Source organism: Neodiprion fabricii, chromosome 6 (genome assembly GCF_021155785.1).
Source record: "Neodiprion fabricii isolate iyNeoFabr1 chromosome 6, iyNeoFabr1.1, whole genome shotgun sequence".
Lineage (NCBI taxonomy): Eukaryota > Metazoa > Arthropoda > Insecta > Hymenoptera > Diprionidae > Neodiprion > Neodiprion fabricii.
In genome coordinates this window covers 20,227,853-20,246,070 of record NC_060244.1, presented here as the reverse complement: position 1 = coordinate 20,246,070, position 18,218 = coordinate 20,227,853, and the positions used below count along the sequence as shown (strand labels likewise).

At 33.3% G+C, this 18,218-nt stretch overlaps 3 protein-coding genes across 6 annotated transcripts; 2 read left to right on the top strand and 1 right to left on the bottom strand.

The window, feature by feature from the left end:
* Positions 1-744: 744 nt before the first annotated feature.
* LOC124185345 (eukaryotic peptide chain release factor subunit 1) lies at positions 745-10,563 on the top strand. 3 transcript variants are annotated; one of them, XM_046576014.1, is made up of 12 exons: positions 745-911; positions 1,132-1,283; positions 2,534-2,709; positions 3,072-3,199; positions 3,376-3,526; positions 3,731-3,921; positions 4,977-5,106; positions 5,221-5,441; positions 5,609-5,756; positions 6,497-6,607; positions 8,321-8,337; positions 9,326-10,563. In XM_046576014.1, the coding sequence occupies exons 2-10, from the start codon at positions 1,198-1,200 to the stop codon at positions 6,574-6,576; spliced, it is 1,311 nt and encodes a 436-aa protein (XP_046431970.1). In that variant the 5' UTR covers positions 745-911; positions 1,132-1,197; the 3' UTR covers positions 6,577-6,607; positions 8,321-8,337; positions 9,326-10,563. The 3 variants fall into 3 exon arrangements, with proteins under 3 accessions (XP_046431970.1, XP_046431969.1, XP_046431968.1); XM_046576013.1 differs by lacking the exons at positions 6,497-6,607; positions 8,321-8,337 and having other exon boundaries at positions 746-911; positions 1,129-1,283; XM_046576012.1 differs by lacking the exons at positions 6,497-6,607; positions 8,321-8,337 and having other exon boundaries at positions 747-911.
* Positions 9,487-14,120, bottom strand: LOC124185343 (protein MCM10 homolog). The gene is made up of 2 exons (XM_046576010.1): positions 13,851-14,120; positions 9,487-13,753 (listed from the first exon to the last, which is right to left on the bottom strand). The coding sequence occupies exon 2, from the start codon at positions 13,732-13,734 to the stop codon at positions 11,593-11,595; it is 2,142 nt and encodes a 713-aa protein (XP_046431966.1). The 5' UTR covers positions 13,735-13,753; positions 13,851-14,120; the 3' UTR covers positions 9,487-11,592.
* LOC124185350 (ubiquitin-conjugating enzyme E2 W) lies at positions 11,802-17,644 on the top strand. Of its 2 annotated transcripts, none has more exons than XM_046576018.1 (4): positions 11,802-11,902; positions 15,579-15,929; positions 16,386-16,461; positions 16,703-17,644. In XM_046576018.1, the coding sequence occupies exons 2-4, from the start codon at positions 15,600-15,602 to the stop codon at positions 16,714-16,716; spliced, it is 420 nt and encodes a 139-aa protein (XP_046431974.1). In that variant the 5' UTR covers positions 11,802-11,902; positions 15,579-15,599; the 3' UTR covers positions 16,717-17,644. The 2 variants fall into 2 exon arrangements, with proteins under 2 accessions (XP_046431974.1, XP_046431973.1); XM_046576017.1 differs by lacking the exon at positions 11,802-11,902 and adding an exon at positions 14,276-14,555.
* Positions 17,645-18,218: the final 574 nt, after the last annotated feature.

Genomic DNA, 18,218 nt, shown 5'->3' with positions numbered 1-18,218 from the left:
ATGTAAGAAGAATAAGAAGGTGATCCGACTCACGCTAAATGCTGTGATTATTTTACTAAAGTTCACGAGTCGAGTCCAGGTGTCGCATGCGTTGAAAAGCCACCACTTACGAAAATTTAACGCATTTTTCGGAATAATTTGTATTCACGTAAAACTCGTTGGTGACATACAATCAGTCAAGACCACTTTCTAAATAACTTATGGTTTTCGGAGCGCCCAACAACGATACTGGTATTTTCGAATACCGAAACCCGTACTGACAGTTGGGTACACAGTAGCGCTTCCCCATTTTATTATACTGTAATAACGGGACAATCGAAAATCGCATCTGAAGAAATAAACGGCTTCATGAGCAGAAATAAAGTGATCAAACAGGTATGGAATAAACAAACGGAAAAAATGCGTTTTCACAACCACTTATTCTTTCCTGTAATACGGTCGACACAATTCGATATTACCGTTAGTTCCGTTAGATCCCACACCGACTCAATCAATACGAGGATCACTTTGTGCAGATTTCCGTTAGAAGATAATTCTGACAGAAAGAACAAGCCTCATTGGCCATCGTAACGACCGGCTAACGAAACTGTTGCTCGACGCCAATAGTAGGCAGCGATCTCGCTGTGGCACGATTGCAGCTGTGATTCGAGCGATTCAGACTTAATGATTCACGAGATTCAGGCTTGATGATTCACGAGCTATACCACAAGGAAATAGCGGTCCGCGCTTAGGTGGCGCATGCCATTTTACTTCTCACTTTAGGGCAGTGCAGTGTACTGACTGACGCAGGGCTGACGTTTCACTGCGGTATTCGCATGGCCGATGCGTGTAGTATAAAATTTATTTTAATGTGGCATCCTCTGTTTTACCAGTTTCATCATTAGACGTATCAACAATTGACAAATATTTGAGTGAGTGTAACGTAACAAATTGGATAATACGTTGCTATGTCCAAGCACAATGCCATTCACATTTCAGTCTCCGACAAACCGGTATAATCTGGATTTGGGTAGTTTCGTCGATAAACAGGCTGGCCATTTGTTTTAGTCGGAAAGAGAATTCTCATCAAATTTTCATTAACTCGTACCTGGCCGTAAAACGGCTATTTATTTTTTCTTCTACTGTCAGCAGACTCCAGGGCACTAATTTACAACCGAGGGTAGTTACGAGATAACCGAGCACTAAAAAATTGCAACCATGTCGAACGAAGAAACTTCGGCCGATCGCAATGTAGAGATCTGGAAAATCAAGAAGCTCATTAAAAGTCTGGAAATGGCACGTGGGTGAGTTATATCAGAATTCAATTATTTTATCATTTTTTCCTTTCACGTGCAATAAAATATTTCGCATCAAGCCCCAGCTGTAACCGAGTTTTCAAATACTACCATATGTAATCTCATGGTCTGATCTTGCCATGTGTTTCTTACACCTTGCACCAATACTTCTTCACTTTGGCTTCTACACTTTTTCTCATCAACGAATAACAGCAATACAAGTTTGATGCACTCAACCCTGAAATACAGTTGCTCATTGCAAATGCATAATGCAACATTTTTGTTTCTCTTATCTGAAACTTCTGAATCACAGTCAGTGTCGATCTATAATCATGCATAAGTGCAGATTTCAAAAACGGACAATGATATGAAGCTCATGTTAAATTAGAAGTTTTATATTTATAGAATCATAGATAAAACTACTAAAAGCCACTTTCTGAGCAATGTGGAAAAAGTGATTGCTTTCGTCTTTCATGGTTGGTATGGCGAATGCAATTACACCAGCCCATGACATTTTGTGTACTGTTTAGAGTGAGAGATACTAGGTTATTTGTAACTACATGTAATTTGAATATTTTCATGGATTCAGGATATTCCTAGAATTACTATCTCCATCTATTTCATTTGTTAAAATTAGTAGATTGTGCGTCAAGCAGATAAAGTAAGTCTTTTTACGCCGATAATAGGTTTGTGGTTTTAGTCATTGGCGAACGCATATTCAAGCCGAAGATGAATATCGCAAGTACGCAGAGCTCAAAGAGGCTTTACCTCCATGGTGCACATAGTACCTTACTAACAAAAGTATGGTGTACAAGGTTTCTCTTATGAAGAAGTAGAAAAAGGAGCACTTTTTAGTACTAGGATGTAAAAGTGCTCTTTCTTATGCTCAGTCAAGTATTTTTCGTATTATTGCAGCGTGGTTACTTCAAGTATGGAACATAAGCAAAAAAAGATACTTAAACCATACTTGCATATTATAAATGATATTTGAGACGGAATATATTAGACCAAATTATAAGTCCTAGTAGACAATAAATTTTGAACACGTTCTTCTACATAAGAATCGTTATTGTGCTTATGTAGATGATAAGGAATTTCTTCATTCAAACTTATTATTCCTGAGTGATGGAAACAAGTTTTATTTTTTGCCTTCTGTTTTATATGTTATTGCTAATATTTCTGATTTATTGTAAAAACAGACTTAAAACGGTCAGGTGAATTGGAAGCTTGTGATGCAAGCATGTTTTTATATTTTGCAGAAATGGTACAAGTATGATTTCGTTAATTATACCACCAAAGGATCAAATATCCCGAGTAAGTAAGATGTTGGCTGATGAATTTGGTACAGCATCAAATATCAAATCTCGTGTGAATAGATTATCTGTACTGGGTGCAATTACGTCTGTTCAACATAGACTGAAGCTATATACTAAAGGTGAGAAATCACTATTTACTTTGCAACGTATTTTGCTTCATAACATACACATTTAAATCTTTTCGCCTCATACTTTTGTAATATGATAACCACACGTTCTGTTCTTTGTAAATAATTTCAGTGATAGAAATGTAAGAAAGTTACTTGTTTCAAGAGCATTATTCAATCGTAAATTCGTTCTAAAGGGTGATCAACTAGCAATTGCATTAAACGGTTAACTCTGAGTTTTCAGGTCTACTTTAATCATAACATATTTAAAGACACTAGTTTCAAATTTATTTTTTTTACATCTACATAATATTTGAACAGTCTGCCTGTTTTGCATAAATTATGACACTGTTACCAAAAATTGAAAATTTCAGTGCCGCCAAATGGATTAGTAATATACTGTGGTACTATTGTGACAGAGGAAGGCAAGGAAAAGAAAGTAAACATCGATTTTGAACCATTCAAGCCCATCAACACATCCCTTTACCTGTGCGATAATAAGGTAATTGGAATATTGGTTTATTCTCATTTTGATTGTTACATTTAATAATTGGTTCCTAAGAAGTGAACACTGGCATTCAATACTACGTATTCTATAGCGTTATTCAATTTAGTTTTGCAATATTATAATGCTTAAATAATAGTTTGTACATGAAATATTGCTTGTTTTGTCTATAGTTTCATACAGAGGCTTTGACAGCTCTCTTGGCAGATGATAACAAATTTGGATTTATAGTTATGGATGGTAATGGAGCGTTATTTGGTACACTGCAAGGGAACACCCGTGAAGTTCTCCACAAGTTTACTGTTGATTTACCGAAAAAGCACGGTAAGCAATAAGAATTGACATAAAAAGACTTGAGAATAAAACTTAATAAAAATATATTCAACATCTATAAATTGATGTAACGTGTAATACAATATTTTTGGTGATATCCAATCTGTTTTTGCAGTACTTGTCTTTATAATCAGTGAAATGGTTTATAATTTGATTTGAAATTATAACTCGACATGAATTGAATAATAATTCCAGGTAGAGGAGGACAGTCAGCGCTACGTTTTGCTAGATTACGAATGGAGAAGCGACATAACTATGTCCGCAAAGTGGCTGAGGTTGCAACCCAACTTTACATTACCAATGACAAACCTAATATAGCTGGTCTAATTTTGGCTGGAAGTGCTGATTTCAAGACGGAACTGAGTCAGTCCGACATGTTTGATCCTGTTAGTAACTTTTTATCAAAGATTTAGATCAAATTTAGCATGTCGAAAATGTTCACGGCACATGTGCTATATAGCTGCCCTGGCTAGTCAACATTTCAAGCAATCGCAATGAGTGAACCCCTTTGTTAAGTATAAAAAATACTGACATCACTTGATCAAGGTTGTTTCTTTAGCTCGGTGCTCTTTTAGTGGATTTCTTAGCAGGACTCAATATTTTTTTCGTATTATTGAAATTTTTCGTAATCTGTGACATTGGCATTCGCTTTTTGGGAGAATTCTAAGTGCTTACGTATGAAAATTGTACGTATTGAAATATTGAATACGTATTGAAAAAGGATCAAGTCTACCATGAAGCTTTGTGTTTAACATCTAAATTCCCAAGCCTTATCTTTCATGTTTAAGAATTGACCCCGAAACGTGTGCGATACGTACAAAGTTGCATATTTCAAATAACACATTTCGTCAGGGTCATGATAGACTGGAAAAATCGGAAATATTCAAGGAATTTTGTCAATTGGTAAAAGTCCGGGAATGACGGTATCCTGCTGGTAGAAGAGGATTTTTTCTTTATTTTTACCCTAAATCATTTAGAAGCTCTAACTATTATTAGTAAATTCACCCAAACTTACTTTTAGAAATAAGACGGTTAAATTTTCATACCACCCGTCTTCCTGGTATGCAATGTAAGGCATAGTTGATTGTGAAATCTGCCTAACGTTTCATAAGGTAAAAAATGAGGGAGTGCTAAAAATTTTGGAAGGAAAAGTTATCGAAAAATTAAGGAATTTCATATCAGCAAAATGATCGCCAATCTCTTCTTTAACAGTTGATTTTGACAAAGACCGGCTTAAAGCAAAATTCCAACACCATATTAATTTGATCTCAGGGTTCGAATAAGCAGAGAACATGAACATTTTTATTTCGTTACTTTTGGAATACTAATACATAAAACTTGATCCCACATTTGTTTTGTGACTGATTAGTTGCTAATATTTATGAAGAATTATTCTACGTTCAATTAAAGTTCTTGTTGATAAAAAATGATTATTTTTCAGAGATTACAAGCAAAAGTAATCAAACTAGTTGATGTGTCATATGGTGGTGAAAACGGATTCAATCAAGCAATTGAATTAGCTGCCGAATCTTTACAAAATGTGAAATTTATCCAGGAAAAAAAGCTCATAGGTAATATTAGTTAATCCTTAACTTATATTTTCTCACTTTAATGTACATTTGTTAAATAATTCAAACGCTGGTCTAGATTTATTTATTTGGGGCTAATAATGCAATAATTTTTAGGTCGATACTTTGATGAGATATCACAAGATACAGGGAAGTATTGCTTTGGCGTGGAAGATACATTGAGAGCATTGGAATTAGGAAGTGTTGAAACGTTGATATGTTGGGAAAATTTAGATATTCAGAGATACGTATTGAAAAATCATACCAATGCTGAAGAAAAAGTGTTGCACCTTACGCCAGAGCAAGAAAAGGACAAATCACACTTTACCGATAAAGAGGTAATGATCGTTTTCAAAATATATACTAGTTGTCTTGATATTTGATCTACCTGTATTACATTTGACAAATTCAATCTTTGCAATAATTATTCCTTATTATGTCATCATTGGTCATGTGCAGTAATCCCTTGTCGAATTTTTACTTTAATAATATTCACTGATTACAGAGCGGTGTGGAACTAGAACTAGTTGAGTGTCAGCCACTTTTGGAGTGGCTCGCAAACAATTACAAAAGTTTTGGTGCTACTTTGGAAATTATTACAGACAAGTCTCAAGAAGGTTCCCAATTCGTCAGAGGGTTTGGTGGAATAGGAGGTAAGTTATCTGTTTATTCTTCTGATACTCTATTAGTGCAAATAATCACAAGAAATAGACCTGTCATTAAGTGTGGATTTTATTCAATGGTTCAATTGAGTCAATAGGGAATGCAAATGTTCAATATGTGCGAACATAAGTGCATATATATACTAACCACTAATCAAGGTATTGCGTATTGACTAATCGTACACAGGTCAGGGAATGGAAAGAATCTTGTAAAAATGGATTCATTAAAATAATGCCAACGTTAGAACATAGTCAACATTCACACAATACAGTTATTTGTAATAATTACAATATTATTCGGTACAGATTTTGTATATTGTCAAATAATTCAAAGGTTTAGCAAGAATTCTATACTGATCGATCACATAATGGAACTACAGGATGACTGTAGTATTAATTCACCCTTTGTGATAATACATACGTAGAATATTTATAGAACATATTTGTTAACCTGACGATATGGTGTACTAATTGTTTTTAAACTTTGTGCTATGTAGAAAAATTATTCTACATAACTGACTTTCAATCCTCTTTGTCCAAATACATTTGCATTTGGGTTTCATAATAAATTTTTTTTTTTTCAAATGCAAAAATGCATAGAATTTATTATTGTCTCTCTATTTCAGTACAGTTCATACTCATAAAAAACTGAGTCAAGAAAATAATTTTTCACTAATTTTTGAAAACACATAGCAGCTGTTATTAACTGCAGAGTATATGTTGGCATGTAGGAATCCTGCGCTACAAAGTTGATTTCCAATCACTGCAGGCTGATGAGCCACTTGACGATGTTGACCTCGATGATTACTAATTTCATCTGTCAAGTACTCAGAGTCAACCAGGTAGTTAATTTACTGTCTTGAGTGCTCTCACTTATAATTTGTGTAACACAGTGTAGAATGCGATTTTCCTTTTTTCTTCTGTAGAAATTTTTGTGATACACAATTAGTTAATTACAGTTTAATTTTTTATTTTTATGATACTGTCGCTAAATAGATATATTTTATTTGTGCTCATACACATCTACCTGTGCATTCACAGTACCTAGTGAAATGTTATTCTTGTGAATAATTGGAAAAGTCGATCAATGAAAGTTTTGGGAGGCGCAGAGAATAATTTATTGTTGATATGCTTCGAAGTATTTATAGATGGCCATTGTAGAGTGGTTTGGAGTTCACATTTGAATCAAAAGTTTTTGTCACCTTCAAAATGTGATGGATATTAGAATGGAATTTAATCAAGACTTGGAACCGATTTCTCTTGAATGTGTTCAACGAGAGATATGGAAATTTAAAATTTGGTTTTCTTTTTTTTTATTTTCATGTCATTTCCATTGGATTATGTTCGTACTCGTCCCTCGAAAATTCTCAGCCTCCTGCGAAGAAAGTGTATGTGCAAATAATGTATGAATCTTTTTTGAAGAATTGCTTGTAAATATTTCTTGCGCATACAGTTTTATCGCAGAAAGTTGAAATTTTTTTGAAGATACACAGCAGCATAATCCAATCATTTGTAGATGGACTTGTGGATTCGACTTTTTCTGATGTAAAGATATGAATAGAACTAAAAAAAATTAGCAATTTCATCAAATCTCCCTTAAATTATATTTTGAATACATCACTCTTGGATGTACTTCTTCTAATTTGCTAGAAATACTTATGAGGTCCTAGACTCAGTTTATTATTTATAATATTAAATACATTTTCATTTTTACTTCGCATTCTGTGAAATGGTAGACTTATATTGTGTCAATGACAAAATTTATTCGTACGAATGTTATGAAATGTGATTCATTGGGCAAATACCAATAATTATTACTTGATTTTCAATTCATTATCGAATATTCTGGTGATACTAGTTTTATTCCATAAATTTATACAAGATTATGAAGATAGTTCGGAAATATATTGGTCAAAGTAAATGGTGTACTCATAATTCGGTTGATGTGATGCACAAGATCTGTGGTTTATCGCGACCCGTTAAACATTTTTACAAGCAGTACTAAGAAACCCACGTGTAACATCTGTGAGGGGAAAAAATTGTATCCATACGGGCCCTGCATTTATATATAACCGAAAAGTCAATGCGATGACTACTAGTGTCCTCAGAGTCGTGCTACTGGTTGTTGAAAATTATTCTCGCAAAGCTTCAGCCTAGCTCTATAAATACACATTTTTCATTCTTTGTACAACATGCATGTCTCATAATTTGTATTACATAAAATTGCAATCATCGAAAATACAAACTGGCTTTTAATCAATTTATTTCACTTTAGGCCAGAGTTGAAATCAACTTTAATTTTGTTATTTCTAACAATCTATCGTCGTGTGCATGGGTATTTTTAAAAGTAAAAAATAATAAATCTCTAATCTTTTTTAACACGATTGTCAATGTCATGGAGTTTTTCTTAAATAAATGTTCCCAAAATTGTGCAAAATGTTACTGAACGGATAATTGTTAGATGTCATGCAAAGTATTTGTTCAAAATATAGCAGGTAGCTTAGCCTTAGAATTTCCGAAAATATGAATATTAATGCATATCTGATTTCTAATAGCTTGCAATCTGGGAAAGGTATAGTACAAGCTCTTCAGTAAGAATATCAAACAATTTCACAATACCATATGCACTTGTTGCTGTGTTCATGTTTAGATTCAATGATGCGACTGTACAATATTTGGAGTGCATATGGAAATACCAGCTGAAATTGAACCAAATACTTCTCAATATGTTTGCGGCACTATTAATCTTCTGCATGCCATTTGGTCACCAGAATTCTTGAAGAAATTTTGTTTGCTTCTATTAGCTACGATATTTGTGTTGAACTGTAGTAGTTCAAATAAAGTCAGGCTTGAGAAGAAAAATAGTGATATGCCATATTTACTACAAACTGAATATTTTTGGTTAGCATTATACTATCTGTGGTATTGCTCAGCTTTTGAGTTCAAACATATGTGTGCAATCATGCATAGATGTTAATTCTTTCAAACGTCAAGCATATGTAAATACATATTTAGTTTTTCACCCTCACTGGGATTATTCTTCCATGGTGGTGCAATGCATATAGGATTCGAGTTAACAAAAAAATTTTGAGTAAGTTAATTCATTTTGTCTAAAAATTTTATTTGAACTGGGTGACCTGCTGGAGAATCACTTTATCCTGTGCAATTATCATTGTTATACAAATCCTAACATTATAATTAAATAATTTCAACGCTGGAAGTAACTCCATTGAATTGTATCATTAAAACTGTTTTCGAAATTCGCGCATCAGTGTAAAATCATAAAGTACAAGCTGATTGTTCAACGAATAGTTGTTAACCAATAAGTATTTTGAACATGGATGTGATCGAATTAAATTCTCAAGTAAACCCTGTAAGCGTTATTTGAAAATTGAATTCTTCTGTGACACTAAACGATTTTTCAGACCACTTGTAAATGAATTAACAGTGGTTTGTTAATATTATTTATTGTGTGTTCATGATTAATGTATCTCTTATTGTCTAAATTATTTCATTTAAAATTTTTTTTCGCTAAATATTTGGATTTATGTATTTTACAGGTGTTTTACGGTACAAAGTGGATTTCCAAAGTATGCAGTTGGAAGATACCGAAGTTGAAAGTTTTGATCTAGATGACTATTAAACTACCAACAAAGATTCGGTTCTCTTAGCTTCCAGGCTCACACGATTACAGTACGATCACTTTTTTCAACGTGAAGAGAGTGGTGACAAATCTCATCAATAGTTACAAGATCGATTGGAACAACCAATAATACGCATTATTTTAACATCAACGATCATTCACATAGGATTTAAAAAAGCAGCATATAGAGAACAGTTGCAAAGGTAAACATGTGAACCATTTGGAATCGTATTATCATCTAGAGATTAGGAAACGTCAAGCAGTTGTAGTTGGTATATAAAACTGATAGAAAAAAATGCAGTTTATGCCAACAGTCCAAGACTAAAAATGGCCAGCCAGCTTGATGCCTGCCTGCCTATTGAAATAATAATACGTTGTCTTATGATACTAGCTTCTTTGATTATTCACATGAATTTGATTTAAATTTTTTGCAATTTTACGGACGCTATTTATGATTGTACAGTACATAATTTGGGACATAATAATCTTGTTCCAAATTGATATTGCAGCACTGTATTGTAACAGTTCTTGTTATAAAATCGGTAACTGACTTATGTATGTATGATTGTAGCGTTATTTTTGTTTATATAAAATTTTGGTGAAGTGTAATAAATTGATTATTATAAATACAATTTGTGTATCGTACATTTAGTACCATCAGTTAAATTCATATGAATAATAAATAGTCCTGTATATAAATGAACATCTTCAATAGTGTTATAGCATAGCTTTGATTGATACATGTTTGAATGCTTCTAAGTTGGATTATTGTTATTATGACGATTGCAGCAAACACGTGAACCTTGTTCGTTAATCTGCTCTTACCAAATCATACTTGAATTCTGTGAAATGGCAATAAAAACTGATGGACATATTTTGCCAAAAATAATGGTTGGGTGTGCGTATAGACTTCATGAAAGTGGTGAATTTGATAGTTATAGTTAATTACTAGTTAAAAGTGCATAAATTTGACCACATTCGGCACGTGGATTCTGAATGGTGGATTAATTGATTTGGGGTGAATTTACTTACCGTAAGATCAAGAAATAATATAAGGTAAATGTATGCATTTCAAATATAGAAGGTACGTTGTCAATATTGTAAACTTTATAAACGTCATAAGCCTTCTAATAAACGATGAAATGTACTTTTCAATGAACTGCGCATCAATGCAGGTCACATACGAGGATCTTGAAAATGAAAAAAATTTCAAAAACGTACTGCCCTGTGAAACATTGTAAATACAAGCAATGGCAATTCTCAAGCAGGTTTACGATAATTCCGCACTATTTTTGATAGCACAGCTGAAGAACATCAATATATTTCTTTGGCTACAAATTTTTCATTAAAAATTTATTCGGGAGTAGATTTGGATTAAACTTTTTTAAAGGATGTTGGTGTGCTTTTACAAAAGTCGTATGAAGTATTTTTGGGAGTACTACTACGTTTTTTTTTTTGCAGTTGGTTAATATAATTAAATGTGCCTGTATTGTAGAAGTAAAGAAAATGTTTCATTATACTTAGATAAACATTGTAAGAAACACCATACACACGGAAATTATATTACATACGTGTACAGAACATCCATTTTTGCAGTATCAATAGTTCTTTATACTTCTTACCCTGCATTTATAATTTTATCAAAGGTTGGAAATGTGAATTTACTTAAACCATTGGTACTTGTAAAGATCCAATAAAACTAAGAGTGCAAGAATATTGATGGACTGTACACTTTTAATCATACTCATCAGTTTGTTAATGAAGTTGGCACTATTTATTAGTGAACAAACGCATCACATATGCGGAATAAATTTTAATTTTACTTTTCTGACCAAGTTTTTTTTAAATATGCAAAAAGAATATAATGCAAGTAGAACACGAATTTTTTAAACATTTAGCACTAAATATATTTAAATTTTTAACTTATTCGATATAACAGTAACATCATTGAAGTGAACATTTTTTTAATGGGTAAATCATTAACTCAATACAGTAAAGTTTTCAGTCTGCATAAAATTCTATGACTTATTTATTATTATAAGTTATGTAAACATAATAATGCGCTCACACAGTGCACTGCATAATACTCGTATTATTTATAAAACAATATTTAAATAAGGAAGAAGGGCTCATGTATGTGTTTATAGACTACATTATACAAATTTCATACATATATACACGATTTCAGTCGTACTCAGGAACCAAGAGATTCAAAGAACTGTTTGTCACAACTGATCCTATAAACTTCTCCTCTCCTCCACGGATACTCAAGGTATTTTCATTGATTTCAACTTTTCTTTCGTCCATCATTGCAGTTCTAATCCAGTTGGAACTTTGACAATTTTTACAACTGTGAGAGGGTAATCTATCTAAAGTTACTGTTCTATTTTTGCAGTCTCCACATTTGAAGAATCTCTTGACAGCATCAGTAACTCGCAATGGATGCTTTTGATCTTTACACATATCCGAAGCTGAAAATGCAGTGTATTTGCAGGTGAGACATTTGACAGCCTTGCAGTCTATTGAATATGTGCTCATCATTTTGTCTTCCATTTTTTCCTTAATTTCTAATTTGCTGAAATATTTTTCTTTCTCTTGTTCATCGGATTTTTCAATTAGGTCAGTGTGCCTCGACGTTGCTGCCATTATCTCTTGAAATCTGTTCATTACTAACGTCTGTTTCTTGGAAGCTTGATCAGTGTCTTCAGTAATTTCTCTTTGTCGCTTAGTGCCCCGTAACTCAACCTTCTCATCCAAAGTTTTTCGAACTTTGTTTGGATTGTTTTTTTTTAGAGCCCCATTTCTCTGAATCCATTTAATAGCGTTCATTTTAGCTATATCTGTATTTTTCTTGGTTATTGGTTCAGAAAGATCAATGAATCCCCCCCTCAGTCCAACTCCCAATTGCGGAACAGCCATTACAGGTGAATTTTTATTGAAACTTAATTGTGGTTTCGTGTGAGGAGAAGAATTAGCCATAGTAGTTTTGCTGCTTGAAATAATCAATGATGAAGATGTGGAACTTCCAGGTAAAGATGGCTGATCTTTTGGGAGTGATCCCCTTAGCTTAGCTAATCTGTTTGCATCCTTCTTCATCTGATTACTCGTCAATTCAACCAAACTTGCTTTCTTTTTCGTTTCTACGTTATTACTTGATAATTGCAAGTTTGTTCTTGTTGGGGTAGGATTTTGTAGAAGTTCCAATCGAGCCCGATCTTTTTCTACCATTTTAAAATTTCTCTTAGCTGGAACTGCCGTAAAGCTACGTCCACCATATATAGTCTCACCTTTACCTAGTACCTTGTTCTGCAAAGCGTTTTTTGTAGACACACCTCTGCTATTACTGGATGATTGTAAATCGGATCTCCGGGCGCATTTATTATATTCTTGTTGAACGTGATATATGCAATATTCACATTTATGTAAGTTTACTATACTTGTACATGGTTCACCATTTTTCTTTTTCGATTTACAAACTCCCATGTCTTTAGACACTCCCAATATCATTATTCTTTGTCCATTATCAACAGATAAGGCTGCCTCATTTATATTTTCATCTTTGTTATCCAATACTCCTGGGTTCAAAACTCCAATCACCATGCCAGTATTAGTTTTCCAAAATGATTTGTAGGCATCACCAAATAAAAATAAAGATACGGTTTTAATACCATCAGACAGGTCACTTATCTTCCAGATACAGTACTGGTTTCCTTTTTGTGAACTGCGTGTACCAGATTTGTTGATAAGTACTCCGGCAATTACCCAGTCAGTTTGAAGATCTGCAGTGTTCAAGTGATATTTGATTCTAGAAACTGTGACTGGTGTTCTACCTGTCATTCTTTCCTTTAGAGAGGCTGAAGATACAACAGGATTTATAATTCTTAACCCAAATATTGGGTCGCAGTATATGTCTTTTGATTCAGTCTTGGTGGAGTCAGGGGGACAGCATAACTCAGTACTGTGATTTTTAGTGAAAGATCCGGATGTATTTTTAAATGTTTTTGGATAAGAGGTGTTTGTTTCGGATGCATTACTCTTTAAAATGTTCTTTATCTCTCGACCTGAGCTGGAGTAATTTTGATTTTCAAAATCACGTTTATCTTCATCATCAGATGAATCCGTATCACCATTGTGAATCATAGTTTTTTTATCAGCGAGTGTAGAATATCTATGAGGACTAGGAATATTAGTTTCCTGGTCTAAAAAGTTCAGGCTTGATTCTGTTGGCTTTGATTTTTGAATGAATGCATCTGCATCTTCTGTTTCATCATTTGCTAGCAGATCTTCTAGCAAATCTCCAACGTCGGAATCATTGTCACTAGCCATGGTCAAACAGGTTTTCTACCTAAATAAAAAAGCAAAAAATTCATTGAAATAAAATTCACTGTTATATGTATAGTATTGTTAGACTTGGTAGATAATTAATATCATTCTTCTTTTACCTTTGGTGTATTGCCAGACAATAGTTGGTTAGAACAGAAATCTATGTATCTATAAAAAACGTCAAGGAAGTTGTATATTCAGGTGGACATTATTATGTATTAAATATATCAATATATTTGATGCAGCACACGTTGCACTTATCACTACGGTGGATTTCTGTCAAAAATGATCACTTAAAAACTAATATGAATTTGCTGACACATATCTTTACATTTGCCTCGCCATACTTTTTGGCGGGTAAGTCACAATTAACAATCACGAACTATATGGAGAGATTGGAACGAGTAGAAAACTCATGGATAATAATATGGTATTAATGAGTAGTCCGACGCTGCGCCTCTAGCGGGAATAATTGACACACCTGTTGGTAATTACAGTCGTCAAAATTTTATGCGGGCATCTCTGACGTTACTATTTCTAGCATGGATTGTGTGGTCAGAGGTCTGTCTGCTGTGGCTTGGTGCTGCTTGTCTTTAGTGTCAGTTTGGATTACCGTCAAATTAACAAACTTGTTTCCAAATTAGGCGCTACCAATGTATCTGGAATAAAGTTGATATAATGCGATTTTATAGCTGCAAATATTCATCACCTCTTACCGTTCAGATACCAAACAATCGTCGTTAAAGTTAATAATTTTCCGATACCATGAATGGTTATGTTTCAAGTGCTGTTTAACAATAATGGCGGCAATGTCCCCGTCCGAGGTGAGTCGGTGTTAAATTTTTTGCGAAATGCAGGTGAATGTCAGATTATTCTGACTGCTACTACGCTTCTAAGTAGTGTGCAAATTTTATTTTACTGGGTAGCTAAAATTGAGATACCAAAGTGTATCGATTGGGTATCTAGTCCAATAACTACGTGAGTGCATTGTCCTCTTGGGGCAATGTGACGTTTTACTCTATTTATTTATTCCATTTGTCAATTTTAGTTTTCGTCGCTTAGTCACGTGCCAATGCAATTTGTATTAAATCTTTTGACGTATGTGACTCATGGTAATTCTGAACAATGAATTTCTATGCTTAACTGAAAGTGATAACATATTTTTATCCCACCTTATGACTCACAAACGCAAGCAAAATAGTCTTAGGTTAGTCATAAAATGAAAAATTATGGCTGGTCTATAATGTACAAGACTGGATTATGTTTGACACTTCGAAAACTTGATTATTATAATTATTAAATTTAATGTGGTCCAAGCACATTTGTTCATTTGTGACAGATGTCCTAGATTTTATTTACCGCTTCTGACACAGAAAAATGCAAGATAGAAATTTTTACTCTAAATTATTGTACAACCGCCACTAGTTCACAAATAATCGAATATATCAATGTATTTGCCAAGGTTGTCACAAACCTGGGAAATCGGTAGAATAGGAAAAAATCAAAGAATTCACAAGTTGCTAAATGAAGACAAAGAAATTTGATTAAAACTTGCTAATGTAGAATATAGTTAATTTTGATAAGTTATTTGATAATTGCTTACCTACTGTTCCAAGAACTTCATTCCGAGGCATTTCTCTGTGATAAATTTTATTAATATTATGGTACATAGATACTTTAATGTTTTGCTAGGTTATCTACAACAGCATTCAAAATATAAGTAGTTAATTACCCGTGGGTTTTACTCTCAGCAGATTCTGTGGTATAGTCTCCAAATTCTGTTAGTTATTCTTGACCCTCATTTGAATTACTTTATCCGACAAAGAATAAATTTTATTGGATTTTAGCGGAGATTACAAAAGGAGTTGATGTCATTGATGCGTGAACCACCCCCTGGTGTTCACGTAGATGGTGATCAAGCTGGCCAGAATCTGACACAATGGATAATCCATATGGAAGGAGCAAAGGGGACGCTATACGAGGGTGAAAGATTTCAGTTGCAATTTAAGTTCAGTTCCAAGTACCCATTTGATTCACCTGAAGTCACATTTATTGGAGGCAACATCCCTGTTCATCCACATGTCTACAGCAATGGTCATATCTGTCTGTCTATACTGACTGATGATTGGTCACCTGCTCTGAGTGTCCAAAGCGTCTGTTTAAGTATAGTTTCTATGCTGAGCAGTTGCAAAGAAAAGGTAATGCTCTAATATTTTTTATGTGGTTTTTTTTTCTTGTATGATTTTTCTTTTGTTTTATATTCATTCCTCGCTATCTTAATTGACTTATTGAGTTGTTCAAAGCGTTTCAAATACCTGGTTTCCTCAGTTGACTTGTTCAGTTTATGAAGAATACATTTAACTGTGAAAATGAAATAATGAAGATCTTAGTTCATCAACTCTTTTGAGTTATAGTTCGAAAGTTTGGATCTAAGTTTTGTTCATCATTAGTAGGAATGATCTGTCAACAAAAAAACAGAACATTGAAAGATGTTCAAGTTTCCAGTAATATTCATTATTTTATACAAAAGAAAAATTTACCACAATCTTCAATTCCTTCTTTTGAATATTTGAAGTTATTATTGAGTATTGAGCAATTTTATGCTATGGGTGAATCTTTCCAATTCTAATTGTTTTTTTATTTTTGGTTCGCAGAAAAGGCCACCTGATAATTCCTTTTATGTGAAGACATGTAATAAGAATCCAAAGAAAACGAAATGGTGGTATCACGGTACGTTCGTACACTGCACAAATAAAATATCTTTGGAAATCACATGGCTTGAAATTTTATCATTAATTTTCAAGTATTAAAATTGTCATGGATGTTTAAAAAGCTACCATATTAAAAATAATGCCTGGATAATTGGAACAAAACATGAATATCGTTGCACTCATACAGTTGCAGACATCAGTTTGACTTGTCGTGGTAATATATATTATATGTGTAATATATTCTATTTCTATGCCAACAGACGATAGTGTTTGATTCTTGAACACTATTAATCTTGGACTGGCGTGCGCTGACAACTGGCGCAATTTGGACCGAACTATTGATCATGATCAGTTGATCGACGCGATCTGCGTATTAAAAGACTTCGAACAAAGGAACATAAAAGAGAAACGCGTTTGGAATCGTAGAAACGTTCTTATTGTGGCGATAGTAAATTAAATAAATATAATGAAATATAAAGTCATAAAATAATACTATTAACAATAAAAATCCAAGAACAGGATAGAAACATTGTGATTGAATCAGTTGTGTAAACGTTGAATTATACAGTATTATTATTTATCTCAAAGTGTAGAAAAGAGAAAAAAAATTCATGACATATTCTTATCCATGTCAGACATCATATGATCAAAAAACTAAATGGCGTATTAAAAATTTCATCGCAGTAAAATATCATCCATTAGTTAGCATTAGAAAATCAATTTCTCTGTTGCTTGTAAGCATCAAAATCGCATGAGTCAATAATTATTTGTAAAAAATGGGAAATTTTTCACAAACGTATAATTTTTATTTAAAAAGAATATATTATATCCTACTTTAAGACACGTTGGATATATTTTCACATTGATTTCAGATGCATTTTAGAGTTTGGAGAAGTGCCACCAAATTTGAACCTTATTTTAATCAAGGAATTAAAATTTAGCTTGAAAATATGATGGATCATTTTTTGTATTACTAGGCCCTGATTTGTGATGAAAATGATTTTATTATCAAGTAACATAATTTTTCCTCTTACCTCTCTCACATATTAACATAAACAACTGACCTAGCACAAGTGTAATAATTATTTGTTTACGACGGATCTCAATCACAATTCTTACAACATTAGAAAATCAAGAAAAGTATTTAATATCCTATGGCACTATTAAAAAGCGCTGAATAAATATTGTCCCTGAGTTTTTAATGCCGTATCTTTTCATTTCATTGAAAACTGTAACTGTGTTTGGCTTCTCGAAAAAGAATTTTCCCAAGTTTTTTCACTTTTCAGCACACCACGCCTGTCTGACGAAGTAGAGGATGAATTATTACCTACTGCGCTTCCAGTGATGATGAAAATGTTTTTATCACTGATGTATAAATTTCACGATAATGACCAGCACACATGCCTCAAGGTGGGAGTCTGCACTTAAAAACGATGTAGAAAAGAACTATTGTTTCTGCACACAGTATCTTTTCTTGATTTTATTGAATAGCTTGATTAATTCGGTGCAGTGTTAATCAATTCCTGAAATGTTGCTGATGTTGAGTGGCTAATGGATTTTTGACAGTACGCTACTATGATGTGATTCCGTGTGTTCTTTTGAAATCCCTCACCCAACCATCTGACGCTTTGAAATCGAAATTTCCATCGAGATATTGCATAGCAGCAGCCATTGCCCATTCTTTCAGCAAGCCGGTTGTGACAGTAACTCTTCTGTGATTTTTTACCTCAACAAAACGATCATAAACATTCTTATTTATCACTGCTAATTTATCGT

What these genes read in the sequence shown, in the direction of transcription:
- LOC124185343 (XM_046576010.1), bottom strand. Translation starts at nt 13,734, where the DNA reads ATGGCTAGTGACAATGATTCCGACGTTGGAGATTTGCTAGAAGATCTG.
- LOC124185345 (XM_046576013.1), top strand. Translation starts at nt 1,198, where the DNA reads ATGTCGAACGAAGAAACTTCGGCCGATCGCAATGTAGAGATCTGGAAA. An exon ending in TGATTTACCGAAAAAGCACG is followed by an intron (nt 3,527 to 3,730) that starts GTAAGCAATAAG and finishes TAATAATTCCAG; the next exon opens with GTAGAGGAGGACAGTCAGCG. An exon ending in AGGGTTTGGTGGAATAGGAG is followed by an intron (nt 5,757 to 9,325) that starts GTAAGTTATCTG and finishes TGTATTTTACAG; the next exon opens with GTGTTTTACGGTACAAAGTG.
- LOC124185350 (XM_046576017.1), top strand. Translation starts at nt 14,532, where the DNA reads ATGGCGGCAATGTCCCCGTCCGAG. An exon ending in CGGCAATGTCCCCGTCCGAG is followed by an intron (nt 14,556 to 15,578) that starts GTGAGTCGGTGT and finishes ATTGGATTTTAG; the next exon opens with CGGAGATTACAAAAGGAGTT. An exon ending in TGAGCAGTTGCAAAGAAAAG is followed by an intron (nt 15,930 to 16,385) that starts GTAATGCTCTAA and finishes TTTGGTTCGCAG; the next exon opens with AAAAGGCCACCTGATAATTC.